Source organism: Galeopterus variegatus, unplaced genomic scaffold (assembly GCF_000696425.1).
Source record: "Galeopterus variegatus unplaced genomic scaffold, G_variegatus-3.0.2 Scaffold3136, whole genome shotgun sequence".
In the NCBI taxonomy this organism is placed as follows: Eukaryota; Metazoa; Chordata; class Mammalia; order Dermoptera; family Cynocephalidae; genus Galeopterus; species Galeopterus variegatus.
This window is the reverse complement of record NW_007729247.1, coordinates 82,777-97,325: the sequence shown is the minus strand read 5'-3', so window position 1 is coordinate 97,325 and position 14,549 is coordinate 82,777. Positions and strand designations below refer to the sequence as shown.

At 35.8% G+C, this 14,549-nt stretch overlaps 1 protein-coding gene across 1 annotated transcript in view; it reads left to right on the top strand.

Annotated features, from left to right (window-relative positions):
• LOC103599875 (netrin receptor DCC-like) overlaps positions 1-14,549 on the top strand; it is a gene marked incomplete at both ends in the record, with an annotated part of 151,170 nt that overhangs the window by 111,445 nt on the left and 25,176 nt on the right. Inside the window, one exon of the mRNA XM_008584056.1 lies at positions 3,787-3,941. Within this exon, the coding sequence (XP_008582278.1) occupies positions 3,787-3,941 (155 nt within the window). The remainder of the gene's footprint in view (positions 1-3,786; positions 3,942-14,549) is intronic.

The window sequence follows — 14,549 nt, the reverse complement described above, 5'->3', positions numbered from 1 at the left end:
GGTTTTTCAGTTAGTAGGAGGAGTCAGTTCATACATTTGATAGCCTGTGGATTTTCAGTGAATTTACAGTAAATGGATTCTAGAATCACAAATGACTTGCTCCCTGTACTTCAGTCAGCTTATCCTGAACTTGGCAGAATCCCACACTACTGACTCTGAGTCAGGTGAAAAACAGAGGAGCGATGAAGCTTTGACAGTATATCTGCTCTTACTGACCATGACTCCAAGTTCTGCAGATTTGGAGAGTAATTACGTCTTCAGATTCATAGGAGAAAACTTCACAGGGAGGCAGGAGGCTGGGCTCCTGCTGCTTCCCCAAGAGTAGTCAGGGCAGTGACAGGCAGGACATCCCAACATAGTAACTTCTCACATCTCCCTTCTCTTTTCTTCAGAACTGTGTGCTTATCTGCCCATGTACAGAGGTGCATGAACTAGAAGGAGCACAGAGAAAATCCTTAATTACTAACTGCCTCAAGGTGGAGATTATGGAGAGTTTAACTATGTTAGGTGGCTATTGTTGTCCTGTTGTGGGACCAGAGAAACTCAACATAATAAACAGCCCTTCCAAACTCAGATTGTACTTGATGCCATTTTATGTCACTTTAGCAGTTTGATGTTATTCCAGTGGGACCCGAGGAAGTAAAGAGCAGGTTAGTCACAGAAGCCCAGACACCAGTGGGGTGGGGACAGCAGGTATCACAGATCTGTTGAGCTGAGCTCAGTGGATCTGTGGAACTCAGTGCCCATCCGTGAAGGTCTTTACAAATATTAGTTTTCATAACTGAAAATTGTTCAATAGCTGTAGTTATGATCACTCTTTTTGTCATAACTTATCTCTGCAAACAAAATTAGTATGACAGAAAATATCAATAAAGCTTTTTGGCAGGTCCAAAGGTCAATGAAACTTATTTATATAGTTTTTCATTATGATTATACCTCTCATTAATTTCTTCCTCAGATTCCATGTTATAAATATTCTGTGGCAAAGTCCCCTTCTTGACCTCAGGGGCATTTATTTCTTATAAAGTTGTGGCATTTTGTTATAAAAATAGAATAACAGCAGCAATTGCTATTTCCGAAAGACTCCGTATTGAGTGCCCGGCACCATGCCTATTGCTGTAGATGTTGCATCTACTTGTATCATTCAATTCTTTCAGATACTGTGAAGTAAACATTTTTATAACACTTACATTGCACTTTGAGAAATCTGGGGCTCAGATAAGTTAATGTGAAAGCCCAAAACAAAGACCCCTGACTGACTCCAGTCCCGAAACTCCATCATCTGTATAGCCTTTTGATGTGATCTCACTTTGATATGATAAGCAGATTTTTGAACAGCAGCATACGATTGAAATATTTTGATTGAATCATTGTTTAAAACCATTAAGAAGCTACACTGAAGCAACTAGTAGTCAATCCAGTACGTGGTTGGAGAAGGGGGCCATAGAGTTGTCCTGAAGCTGTGCTTGCAGAGCAAGTATAGTGTATTGCTTAGACTCTATTTTACAGATCAGTACTGCAGAAGCGTTTTCTAAAGATGCTTTGTTTACACTTTTTGGAAGATTGAAGAAGTATCAATTGTCCAATTATATCAATGAATATAATTTTAGGAGTTGATGGACATTATGGAAACCTAAAACCTTATTCCCCACTAAATCCAACATCCCCTTTTATATGTAAGTGATATTTTCATTATACCGTCTTCAGCATTCTCACCTGGGCATGTCCAAATTTTCTTCTCTTTTTCCTTTGAAGAATGTACGTTCAAAAAGGTATGGCCAGCATGACCTGCCACACAGTTATTTCATCTGAGTTATTTAGGAGTTATAAAAAAGAAGTCAATTATGAAAGCTGTCTTTCCTTATAGATACCTAAGAAATTTAGCATACAGATCTTACCTATGACAACAATGTTGTTTAAAGGCCCAGAAAAGATACCATGAAATGATTCACAGAAGATGATGGATTCATTCTTTCAGTGGTTTCTGAAGGCCTGTTGTCCCTTCTTCTCCTTTACCAAAAGTTCTCATGATTCATATTGGCTCTTTGTTTTCTCTCTGTTGTTGAATGATATCAGTACTGGATTTAGAGGACAAAGCTCCACTCCAGATTGTATTCTTAATTGTGATACCCTGTAACTATGAGTACTTTAACAATAATCATGTTGTTTCTCTAGATTTTACTTTGTATCTGTAAAACAATAATAAAATCACCTTGTTTATATCACTGGGCTACATGAGGCACTGCATAAAAAAATTCTTCTGCTAGAAGAAAATAACTGAGTAAGAGGAAAATATTTCTACATCTGTGTGCCTAATCTCATTGACAGGCATACATCAAGGCATACAATTTGATTATGAGGGTATTTGTTTTGTTTTGGTTTGGTTTTTTGTTGTTTGTTTGCTTTTTTAAAAGCAACCTGCTGGCCTGAATGATCTTAGTTTGGCTGTGGTGTATGGGAGCATTATTTAATAATTCTTACCCTTACTTACTTTAGGTTACTTTCGAATTCCATCTAGACCCCTCCCCTGCTAGGAGAAAAAATTCAGCCTTCCAGCAACTTAGCACTGCACTGCTAATCACACAGCCTCAGCTTGACTTCAGGGAGAGTGGGAAATGCAAACTAACACATGAAGAAGAAGAAATTTTGGGTTTGAGGAAGAACTAGCCAGTTTCTGCCATATCAGTCATATTAAAAATATACCTGTGCCCAGGAATCACCATTCATGCTTTTAGGAACATTTGTTTTTATTTTTCTTCTTGAAAACCTAATTTGTCCCGGCAGAAAAATAGGTTTCACTTTGAGTTTTTCCAAAGACTAAACAAAACTGCATGACAAAATTAAAATGTACATATAATTCCACCAAGAGCAACCAATATTATCTAGAAATAGGGACTTTCAGAAACAACTGTGTAGCTTAGGAGAAGTTCCTTCTCCACTCAGTTCAATGAATTAAATGTTAAGGGACAACGAGTATATCTAGAGTGTCCAGAAGGTCTAGAATTTGTGTTCATTCCTATAGATTACTTTAGTAGTTCTCATTTCTTAAATATCGGAGTCTCTATACATAGAGTTTGTCTTCTCTTAATATGTACTGTAAATCCCATCCTGATCAGCAGATTCATTCATTTGCAACAAAGAGGAAGTTTTTAATTGGTAAATGAACTGAACACATGTAGATGTGTCTTGAAGAAGAAGGCAGTAGACATGCGTTGCAGTTTCTTTTCACACAGAGAGGAATCTACTTCCTTTCCCAAATTGCACGTAAAGTAACCACAGGAGCTCAAGCTCCGTACATAATAACACTTAGCATCTGTAGTTTCCTCTCCTACAATGAAAGAAATGCATAAATGCATTTGTTGGCAATACTGACAAAGACCACCTTGTGGAATAATTGAAACCATGTTTTCTGTCACTAGCTGGATGTTTATAAGATGCATCCTCCTGTCTACATTCCAGATTTTTTTTCTTAATTTTAATAGCTCTTTGTCATGAGTTTTGGATTCTAAATTGTAAAACGTCAAGGGAAAATAGTTTGCAAGTTTCATGGAGAATGACATAAATTTGAACTCCCCAGAAGCCCTGCAACATTTATTTGTAGGCACCTCCAGTTAGTTTATTTCCCATAGTAAAGCTCAGAGGTCTTGAATTATGTCCCAGAGTCAACATTAAATGAGTTAGCAAGCAATATTTTGGATCGCTTTGCTACTTTTGCACATCAAATAAAGGTTTGGGCTAAACGTTTTCATTTTGGAATAATCTTTCTCTGCAAATTTGATTTCGCAGGGAACGAGCATTGAATGCAACCCAGCCTGGGTCCCTTCAGCTTACTGTGGGAAACCTGAAGCCAGAAGCCATGTACACCTTCCGAGTTGTGGCCTACAATGAATGGGGACCAGGGGAGAGTTCTCAACCCATCAAGGTGGCCACTCAGCCTGAGTGTGAGTATAAAAAGGGAAGGACAATATTTAGAAAGTCCTTATTTTCATCTGCAATATACTTGAATCCTTTCATAGGACTTTTTTGAGGTGAAAAAATGAAAGGAAGTATTTTTAAGCAAGGTATTTAACTCAAGGTTTTTTAAAGGTAAGACTTTTAACACAACAACCTTCTTGCCTAGGCCATGTCTCCATAATGGCCAATTAATAACTATAAATGCCTACTCCGTCCACATAATCTACATAGTTACTTCCTAAGTAAGTGACTTACTCTGACTAAACGTGTTTCATCATCTGCATCAGCTTTGAGCCTCCTCCGTTGATTTTTCAGGTTGTCCAAGTTGGTCTATGAAGAGTGTACCTTCAAAGGTAAAAGAAAAATGGTATAGAACTTCTAAATGTAGGGATTTATAAAATAACTTAAACAGTACTGAATGCACTCAAGAAGCTGCCAAAAGTGAATGGAGACTTGAGAAATATAAGAGATAACCTCTTGGACAATCTCACTATCCTTTAACTGGAATCACTGTAGTAAGCTACTTGACCACACCCAGAAAAGCAGTTGAATGTTCTTCTACCAAGTTATAATTCAATGATTTCTTCTTTTATAAAGGAAGAGATCCCAAATTATGCATTTGAAAAGTATTTTCATATCTTACAAAATTTTGCTTTTTCTTATTAATTTCTAATATTATTTGAAAAGATTGATTACTGATGAGAAGTTTGCCAGCTTTGTTTTGTTTACAATTTTAAAAATTATAATCAAAAATCTAAATGCAATGAATACCTACATGTAAAAATTTGCCTTATTTTAGACACTTAATTGCATCTATTCTCTTTCTTTTTTGAGTTAATAGTGCTGTTTTGTTTATATTCATGTTTGTTTTAGGCAGACCTATGTTCAACTTTAAAGTTACCTCACCTACTTCTGGAAGAAGGGGAAGTAGAGGTTAGAAATATTTTAATTGGTAAATGTGAGAAGATAATCTTGTACTAGGTCACTTATTGGGTATTTTAAATAAGTGTGTTGAAGAGGAGATAGCAGGGTGTATAGACAGTGTGCTGGTTCCTGCTGTACTCTTGGTAAAATCTCCACTCTTTCTTCTATTCAGCCAAGGCTACAAAGACAAGATGAAATCAATTTTGGAATAAAGTATTAATTAGGGGGAGGGGAGAGGGCTGAGCCATACAGGTTGTGCAAATATTTTCCTCACAGAAATAAAACCTCAGATAGCAACTTCAAAAACATAGTAATGTACAGGTTTCAGACAATTAGGAAACACAAGCTCTCAGGGAGGACTAGCTAAATAATTTGCAGGACCCAGTACAAAATAAAAACAGAGAAGTACATTGTTAAAAAGTATTAAGAATCACAAGAGGGCTATAGCAGAACATTAAGTCACTCTCCACACAGGGTCTTTCTAAGCACAGGCCTTGTGCAACTTCATGAAGCTGGCCCTGCTCCCAGCTTTCTGTTCCTAAGAATGTTTTGTTGCTGTATGCATTTGAAATCACTAAATAATGTCAATTTCCACGCCACGATGTCTATATTGACATAGTGTTTTAGTCATCAATTTCTTCATTGACTTACTCTTCATTGATTATATATAATCAGTAACTTTTATGAATATTTGGGGTTTTTTTTTTCCTTTATTTTTTTTTGTCTTTTTTCGTGACCGGTAACGAGATCGCAACCCACGGTGTCGTGCCCGCACCGCTCTCAACCAGTGAGCGGACCGGTCTCCACATGGGATCTGAACCCTTGGCTGGAGCGCCGCTGTGCTCCCAAGTGCCGCACTCTACCGAGTGCACCACCGGGCCGGCCCAATATTTGGTATTTTTAATCAAGTTTAGTGAAAACAAACTAGGTCAAAAAAAATATATATATATATATATATATATATATATATATTTAAATAGAATATGCCATGTTGTATACAGATAGTTTAAAAATCCCTCAAAAATTCTGTAAACAAATTCTTGTTCAACTTCCTAATATTGGAATTTAAACCTTAAAAACAGGTTTATTTTCAAAAGAACCAATTTCTATGGATTATCTGAATTCTTCACTTCCTAATTTTAATATCATGCTACAATTGTTTTAGTGTACTTTTCAGGGCTGATTGGTGATGATTACATTGTATTTCTGATAAAAATCCCAGTTAGTCAGCCTTGCTTTCTAAGAATGAGCAATATTTTCTTTCTTCTGTCCAACCACTGTTTCTAGCTATTCAATTTAAAAAATCAATTTCCAACTTTTTTCTTTTTTATTCACTTTTTTAAAAACATTTATTTTTATTTTATTTTATTATTATTATTTTTATTTATCAGTATACAATGTAGTTGATTTTTGTGGCCCTTTACCAATTCCCCCCCCCCTTTTTTTTAATGTCAACATTTCTAAGCCAAGGAATGATGAAATAGTTTCCTTTTTGACTCTGACTAATAACAATACCTTATTTTATAAAAATCTTATTCATGATACATGTTCCGCTATTTTAAATGTAGTTAACTAAAAAAAAAAAAAAAAAAAAAATAGTCAGTGACGTGTATTACACATATGGCCTTAAGTTTGTAAAACACACACAATGACATAATTCAATTTACAGTATATTTTACGACATTTCTTATGTTCCTAACACTGTCCAGGTTGGCTGAGGCACGTTACAAAAGCATATGTGTGTAATGAAGTAGCAGTACTTACGGATTTCAGAAGCTTCTTAGGGAAGCAAATATTCTATATATGTAAGATTAACAAAACAACTCATGTAAGGGAGCTGATAAGTACTTGCTAAATGGAATATAAACCATCTGAGTTACAGATTTGATCATGGACCCATTATCTGTGATGGCTGTGGCATATTATCTAATTAATTTTTTATGCCTAAATCATTCTGCACCCAGCTCCTCAAACCAGTGTTGTATTACAAAGACAGCCATCTCTGTATTTGTGTATTGTTTGTTAGCCCCATTCAGAAAGCAGGGGGAAAATTTGTGCAGAGGACCTGACTGCACACTGGTCTCTACAAACATTTTCTTTGCTTAACAATTAGCATAAATGATGATAAGGCACAAAAACCAACTAAAAGCCAGATTAAATAAAACATGTTGCTTGTTGGTATTGTTGATGCATATAAATTACTTTTTCACTGGGAAATGAAAATGAAGAAACTTTCTGCTTTAGGAACATGATGTAGCCTTGATTTTATTTTTCTTCCTCATTAGGGGCAGCAATAACCTTAGAATGCTAACCATATTTTGGCCTTTAAAAACAACATTGTTTTCTTAAATAATGCCTGTTTTTACCAACGTAGGGAGTAAGGATTATTTCCTTTGCAGGTCACTGTTTATTTGCACTGTGACTTGATTCTGTTTCATTGAGCATTGTCTTTGGATAATTCATCTCTTGCTGAGTACATGGGTAGATAGGAACAATTCAGCCTACATAAACAGGATGTTTAGAATATTCTTTATATGTGCAAAAGAGTTAGCCAACACCTTCAATTCATTTATATTAAGAGTAATGTGTAGCCCTTGCTGTCTTTATTATAGGCATTAGGATAAATAAATTTTATTATCATGACTAATACATACTGCATGTCTATTTTATCTTTTGTTGTTAACACAAAATGCCACTTTGGCAATTTAAAAATATTTCTAGAGCAAGGAACACTTCATCTTCTCCCAGCCTGCTCAATAATACAAAAATTGCTGAGGAATATGGAATGTCCAGAGATACTGAGCTTCCTTTCCCTTCCTTTTCTTTCCTTACCTCTCTCCTCTCTCTCCCCCTTCTTCCCTTCCTTTCCTTCCCTCTCTCTCCCTCCTTACTATTAGCCCACCTTTCTGTCTTTTTTAAGAAAATGCAAAGGCTGATTTTATTATTTGTCTAGACTCTCAAATTTAGAGGCAAGAGTGGGAAAATGTTTCCATCAATATTTCTGTCCCTGGCAAAATGATCTTAGCTTTTGAAAACGGGTTTCTTCTGGGTATGCATTTGGTTGCTTCTTTTATCAGTGTTTTTCCAAATGTGACGTAGTAATTGTACATTAAAATTACATAGCTTTTATACAAATTGAATTTCATGATTTTTATATTATTTGAAAATATCAACTCTATTACAAAAACCACATTCTCAAGGAAGAAAAACTAATGGAAAATATGTCTGAAATATAAATAAGCCAGCAACTGTTCTTAAAGTGCATACATTTTGCAGTAATCATTTAAAGAGATCAACAGCCTGAAATCCAGTTTATGAAATGATCATCTGAAATAGAAAGGCTTGATTTATATGAGTGTTTGTGTTCCCTGATTATATCTTCCTTTGGCTAAACCCTTGCTCTTTCTCCCCTGTCTTTATGTTATATAATTTCTCCACTGTATTATCAGCCGGGATTTAAGTCCCTGCCTGCTTAAGATTTGTCTAATCTTTTCATACCACATGTGGTGAATTTTTGAATTATTATTTGGGGTTCTTTAAGATGCTGTTAAGGCAGTTTAATCATAAAGAATGTTAAAATGGACCACATATGCGCTTGAGGGCTTGAATTAGAATGGGAAGTCTATTTGCTAGACCACAACCCAATTATATACAAAACCCTTTTGTATTAAAGAATTGTAAGTAATATTCACAGTCTATTATATTCTTTACACTAAAAAGGTGAGTGAAAGCAACCACCCAAGTTGGGTGACTTTAGAATATATGATCTAGAGGAATAGCTGTATTTGATTTTTACTCTCCTTTCCTGGAATTTTTTTTTTTTTCTTTTTGTTTTTTTCTTTAAATTCTAGTAGGGCTGTACTTGTATGGTTGCTAAGGAGAGAACAGAGAAGTTTAAATCATGTCTCTCGATATTTTGCCTCTATCCTAGAGCAAGTTATTTTGTCATTGAGACCTCAGTTTCCTGAACTATAAATTAGAGGAATCATTTACTCCCCCTTTCCTAGGTTGCGAACATAAAATGTGATACTATATGGAAACCCCCTGGGTTTTGCCTGGCATTTAATAGGCACTCAATAGAAAGAAATTCCTCGACCCTAACAGGATCAAATGACAACATGATTCTCACTGCCCAGCACTTACAAACTGGGATACTCACCAGGGTAATCGCCCAGGTAAATAAGGCTAATATAATATCTTATTTACAGTTTGGAACTGGCTTGATGACTATACAACTAGCGTAATTATATGTTTTGTTACTTTTCCCCTAATTAGCCTCTTCTTAAAATCTGGCAGGCTATTATACACTGGCTTCTCCTCTAATTTTATTTAGTGTACATCTTTGTATTCCTAACTAAATTTTGAAGTCTTATGATCAGAAAATACTATATTTTCCTACAAAATGTGTCACCACATTTCCATTTTATGATTATTTGTTGTTTTAAAGATTCTGGTAGAATCTTGTTTGTACTTAACGTGTGGCAAAGGTATGAAATATCAGTTATATTTATTTCAGCATTGTTCTAAGAATTAAGAAAACCAAATTGATCATAGTTCTGTCCAGCTCATTTCTTTTATCATTTGAGCTGGTTGACAATTATTAACTGCACTGCAGGGAAATTTGAGTGAATATTTGGAATGACCACACTGATAGAACTGACCAGGAGCTAAGTGACAATGACCCAGTTGTGTGGTCACGTACATGGCTAGACATCAGGAGTGGGAAGAAATAAAGATAAGCACTGACATTCTATCCTTTTTGTTAGCATACGGATGCTGACATTATTTTAAAAGTCTCTCAATGCAAAACGTTTTCAGGTATTACAAATGTAAGGTGGGAGATGTTAAGGCTTATGGTTTGGTATCCTCAGCAACAGAAGACTTAAGGAATCCATTTGGGTTTATTGGCCAATTAGTAGAGGTATTATGTCTTTTTTAATGACATATATTAGTGGAAGAACTAGCCGCAGGCTTGGGAGGATGGGTTTTTTAATCACCTCCAGAACAGTTCAAAGCAAATGTGGGTCACTGTGCTCTTTCTTCATTGGAAAATAATTATTTTTTGAGAAGTTCTATACCTGCACTGTCCAGTAAAGTAACAACTAGACTATGTGTGCATTTATATTTAAATGTATTGAAATAAAATAAAATTTAAGGTTCAGTTGCTCAATCACTGTAGCCATATTGCGGCTGCTCAATAGCACTTAAAATTTACATAAAATTAAAAACTAAAAATTCAACTTTTCAGTCATGTTAGCTGTATTTCAAGAGCTCATACAGGATTCCTATATGTCAGAGACTCTCATATGTTCTTATATGTCTCATATGTCAATACATATATGTTATATTGGACAGCACAGAGAACATTTCTGTTATTGCAGAAAGTTCTGTTGGTCTAGAGACTATGGTAGTAAATGTGGATACAGAGGCAAGTCAGACATAGTCCTAACTCTCAAGGAACTAGTAGTCTAGTGGAAACTACTTTAAGCAAAACTCAAAATATCTTCAACAGATGTATTCCCTTTGAATGTTGAAAAAGTTAATTATGCTCTGAATTAATGGAAAAGGTTTATATTTAAAAGACCAGAGAATTTAGACCTGAACACATTATTTGGTTAGTTACTTAAGTTACTTAAATATTCTCTTACTTTAAAAAATGTAAGTATCTTAAATCTCAATTGGAGGTGAGGGACAATGCTTACTAGTTGCTTGGGTCAAAGAGTGGTGTAACATCATTGCAGTTTCCCTGGCTGGCTCTCTGTTATTCTCTCTTTTATTTTGAGCACACAGCATAATTCAGGCTTCTTCCATTGGTAAAACCAAACATCTAGAAAAGCTGTCTGCTTCACGAGAAATTATATAGAAAAAAACTACTTATTTCTCACCAACAGAAGGGGGCCTGAGGAAAGGGGACATGAAAGTATCATAGTAATGAGAGGTTTTTAGGCAAATGTTTCATGGACATATAGTGGTTCCCTACGAAGATTTGATTTGGGTTTAATTGCCTAGTTTGGTTATGTACCCTAATGAAAATGAAAACAGTTTGCTTACTAAACTGAATTAGAGCAAAAGCCAGCTTGAGCATCCTCAGGGATAATGTCATCATGCTGGGGCAGCTGAATAAAACTTTACTCCAAAGATAAAACAGCTTCTACAGACAACTGGCAAACATGAGTGGTAAAGAGTAAAGATAGAAAGGAATCTGGTGCTTTATCACATATGTATTTATACACTCCCTCATCTCTGAGAGCCCTTCTATCTTGCAGTCCATAAGCATTTATTGAGCAACTGCTATGTGTCAAGGCTTCTATAAGGTGCTAGGGATAGAAAATAAAATAAGAAAGGAAGGATAATTTCTGTCTTAGTCCATTTCTGCTGCTATAACAAAATACCTGAGACTGGGTAATTTATAAAGAACAGAAATTTATTTTCTCACAGTTCTGGAGCCTGGAAGGCCCAAGATCAAGGCACTGGCAGTTTTGGTGTCTCATGAGGGCTGCTCTTGGCTTCCAAGATGAGGCCTTGTGGCTGCACCCTCCAGAGGGGACAAACACTAAGTCCTCATATGGTGGAAAGGATAAAAAGGCAAAAAAAAAAAAAAACCGTGGGGGGAGGAGACTAGCTGTTCCCTCCAGCCCTTTTTGAGGCCGTTGATCTCTTCATGAGGGCAGAGCTCTCAAGGCCTAGTAACTTCCTAAAAGGCTCCACCTGTAAATACTGTTGCATTGGGAATTAAGTCTCAACATGAATTTTGGAGGGGACACAAACATTCAAACCAAAGAAATTAGGGGTAACATTTTTGATGAAAATATATCTGTAAAATAAATTGTTCTAAATTATACTGTGAGATCAAATTTATTTCCTGTCTTTTAAATTAAAGTTAATGTTACAAGGTATTAGTGTATATTTAATATATAATTTAATGCATACGTAATGTAATGCACAAAACATGTTGTCTTTAGTATGAAACATTTTAGTGTATTTTAGAAAGTATTACATTAAGAGAGAGGTAGTTAACTCACATGATAAAATAGCCAACCAAAATTAAGTAAAATTCAGTTTTACATCGCTTCACTATTTTATGGGCTCTTTTACCTTCAGGTTATATTATGCCTGCTGTAATATGTAGTAAATTTTACATGTTACACAAAAAAGTCAATAATGAGAATTTAACTGTTGTTCTCTAGCTTCAGTGTATTTATGTTGTTTTAATAACTATTATTTTTACTTTAGAGGAAGATATTGGTGGAAGTGTGGGAGGTGGGGGCAAGCAGAATTCCTTATTCTATAAAAGCTCTTTCTTGTTTTAGCCCAATCTTTCTCCTGGGGGGAACGGGGGCAATCACAATCATATCAAATAAAGAGTTAGGTTGAAACAAAATTTCTGATCACTGTATATTTTATGGGTGGGGGTATTACAGACCTGTTGAAATTGAGAGATTTTAAAGTGATGACAAACAATTACTGTTTCTAGTCATAGCTGTTAAATTTAAAGCCAAGATGTTGCCAATAGTTTCTGGAAGGAAATGATTATGGATTTTTATCAATTGAAACTCAAGCGGTAGAACTCCAAGCCCATGGTCAATGCCAAGTGCCTTGTACATTGTCATCTTATTTATATCCATAATTGGTGACCAGGACTTCTAAATGAAAGTAGAGGGAAAGATGTTTCAGAACAATGATTCAGACATCAGACTGGATTTGAATTCTGGCTTTTTCAATTACTAGCTATCTTGGGTAAGTTAGGCTTTCTAAGGCACAGTTTTGTCATTTGTAAAATGGAAATAATATCTACCCTGCAGAAACATTGTAAACATTAAATCAAAATCTTTAAACTGGGAATGCAACAGCACATCTTCAGTTGGTTATTCTGAGGATTAAGTGAGATATTTAGCCTGCTCTCTGGTACATTGTCAGCCCTTAATAAATGCTAGTTATTTTTATAAATATCCATTATTCCATTATTTGATTCTAATTATTCCTCATGTAATCATGTTTCTTAACACTGAACGTAATTTGCTCATTTGTATGTCTGTACTTTTTCATGTGTTTGAAATACTTTCCTTCTCCTTTGGGCTCTTTCATAAGCCTCTTCTATTTCTGCTTTTAGATTTTTATTAAATATTTCTGTGAGCAAAAACCCTGTCGAGGCTAATTCACATCGATCAATCTCTCAGCCCGAGTAAGCTCATTTTCATCCTCCAAACTAGTTTGAACCTCATCATGACATTCATTCATTCATTCATTTATTCAACAAATATTCATGTGTTCCCCCAGTGGGCTACACTCTATTTCTTGGCACTGGAAATTCAGCAGTAAAATAAAAAACAGACAAAGTACTTATCTTCATGAAGTTTATATTCTGGTGATGGAGAGGGACAATAAACAAATAAAAATCAAGCACACAGAAGAACAAAACAGCTTAAAGAGATATAGGATAAAGAGAATAGGGATATTTCTACACAGGAAGGTCAGGGAAAGTCTTTCTGAAGGAGTATTTAAGGAATATGGAAGGCTGCCAGCAAAGATCTGGGAGGGACACATTTCAGGCAGAGCAAATAGCAATTGCCAAGACCCTGGAAAGGAAGAAGAAAAGACTACTATGCTGTAGCTGAACAAATAGGAGGGAGAGTCGTAGAGGTGGAGTCGAGAGGTAGCAAGACCCACTCATGAAAACCATGGAAAGCCACAGTAAAGAATCTGGATTTAATTCTCAGTGGAGAGGCATCTGTGCAGGACAGAGTAAAAGATCTAATTTTAATTTTCAAAATGAAAGCAAGGAGACCAGAGAGGAAACTAATAATATAGGTTAGTCTAGAGATAACTTAGGCTTTCATGGTAATTCTGGAGGCATTGAGAACTGGAAGAATTTGGAATATCTTTGGAAGACAGGGACAACAAGAGTTGCTGATGGGTGTAAGATGGGAGAAGACAGGAGTCAAATTTTCTCTTAGGTCTTGAGACTCAGAAACTAGGTGAATGGTGGGACCGTTTGTTCGAATTAGAATACGTTGAGACCGGGAGAGGAGCCAGTTTGGACGTTGTGTAGGAAGTGGAGAAATGTGGGAAATAAATCAATGACTTTTTCTTTCTTTTTTTTGACATGTCAGATTTGACTGTTAAATGTGTGCAAATTTTACTTATTTAATTAGACTGTGAGCTCAAAGAAAGTGCCCAGTACTTCTTTGAATATAAAAACAAAAGAAAATGCCACATATGACCAGGCCAATGTCCAATGCAATGAAGTATTTAGCTTCTAATAGTGGCAAAGTTAAACAGTTGATGGGAAAACACTGGAGAATTCTTCATGTCTTAAACTGTAAAGCACCTGTGCCTTACATGTCCCTAATGAATGTGATGCAGGGGTATGCACAGTGCCATGCACGGAAGACACTCAAGTATTTTTCAGTCATAGAGAATCACCCTTTTTAGAAACCTTCCTGTCAGGCCAGTGAAGTCTAATTTGGTGCGACTGATACCAGAAAGGAAAACTGAGCAAAAGAAACCTCAGGTCTGCAGCCCAGTCTTTCAGCTGCTGAGATTTTCTGAGGAGGCTGTCCCAAAGGGGCAAGTCCATGCTAAACTAAATGTTGGCACAGAACCAGCTCATTTTTTTTTTTTTTTTTTTTTTTTTTTTTTTTTTTTTTTTTTCCGGCAACGGACCCCAACCC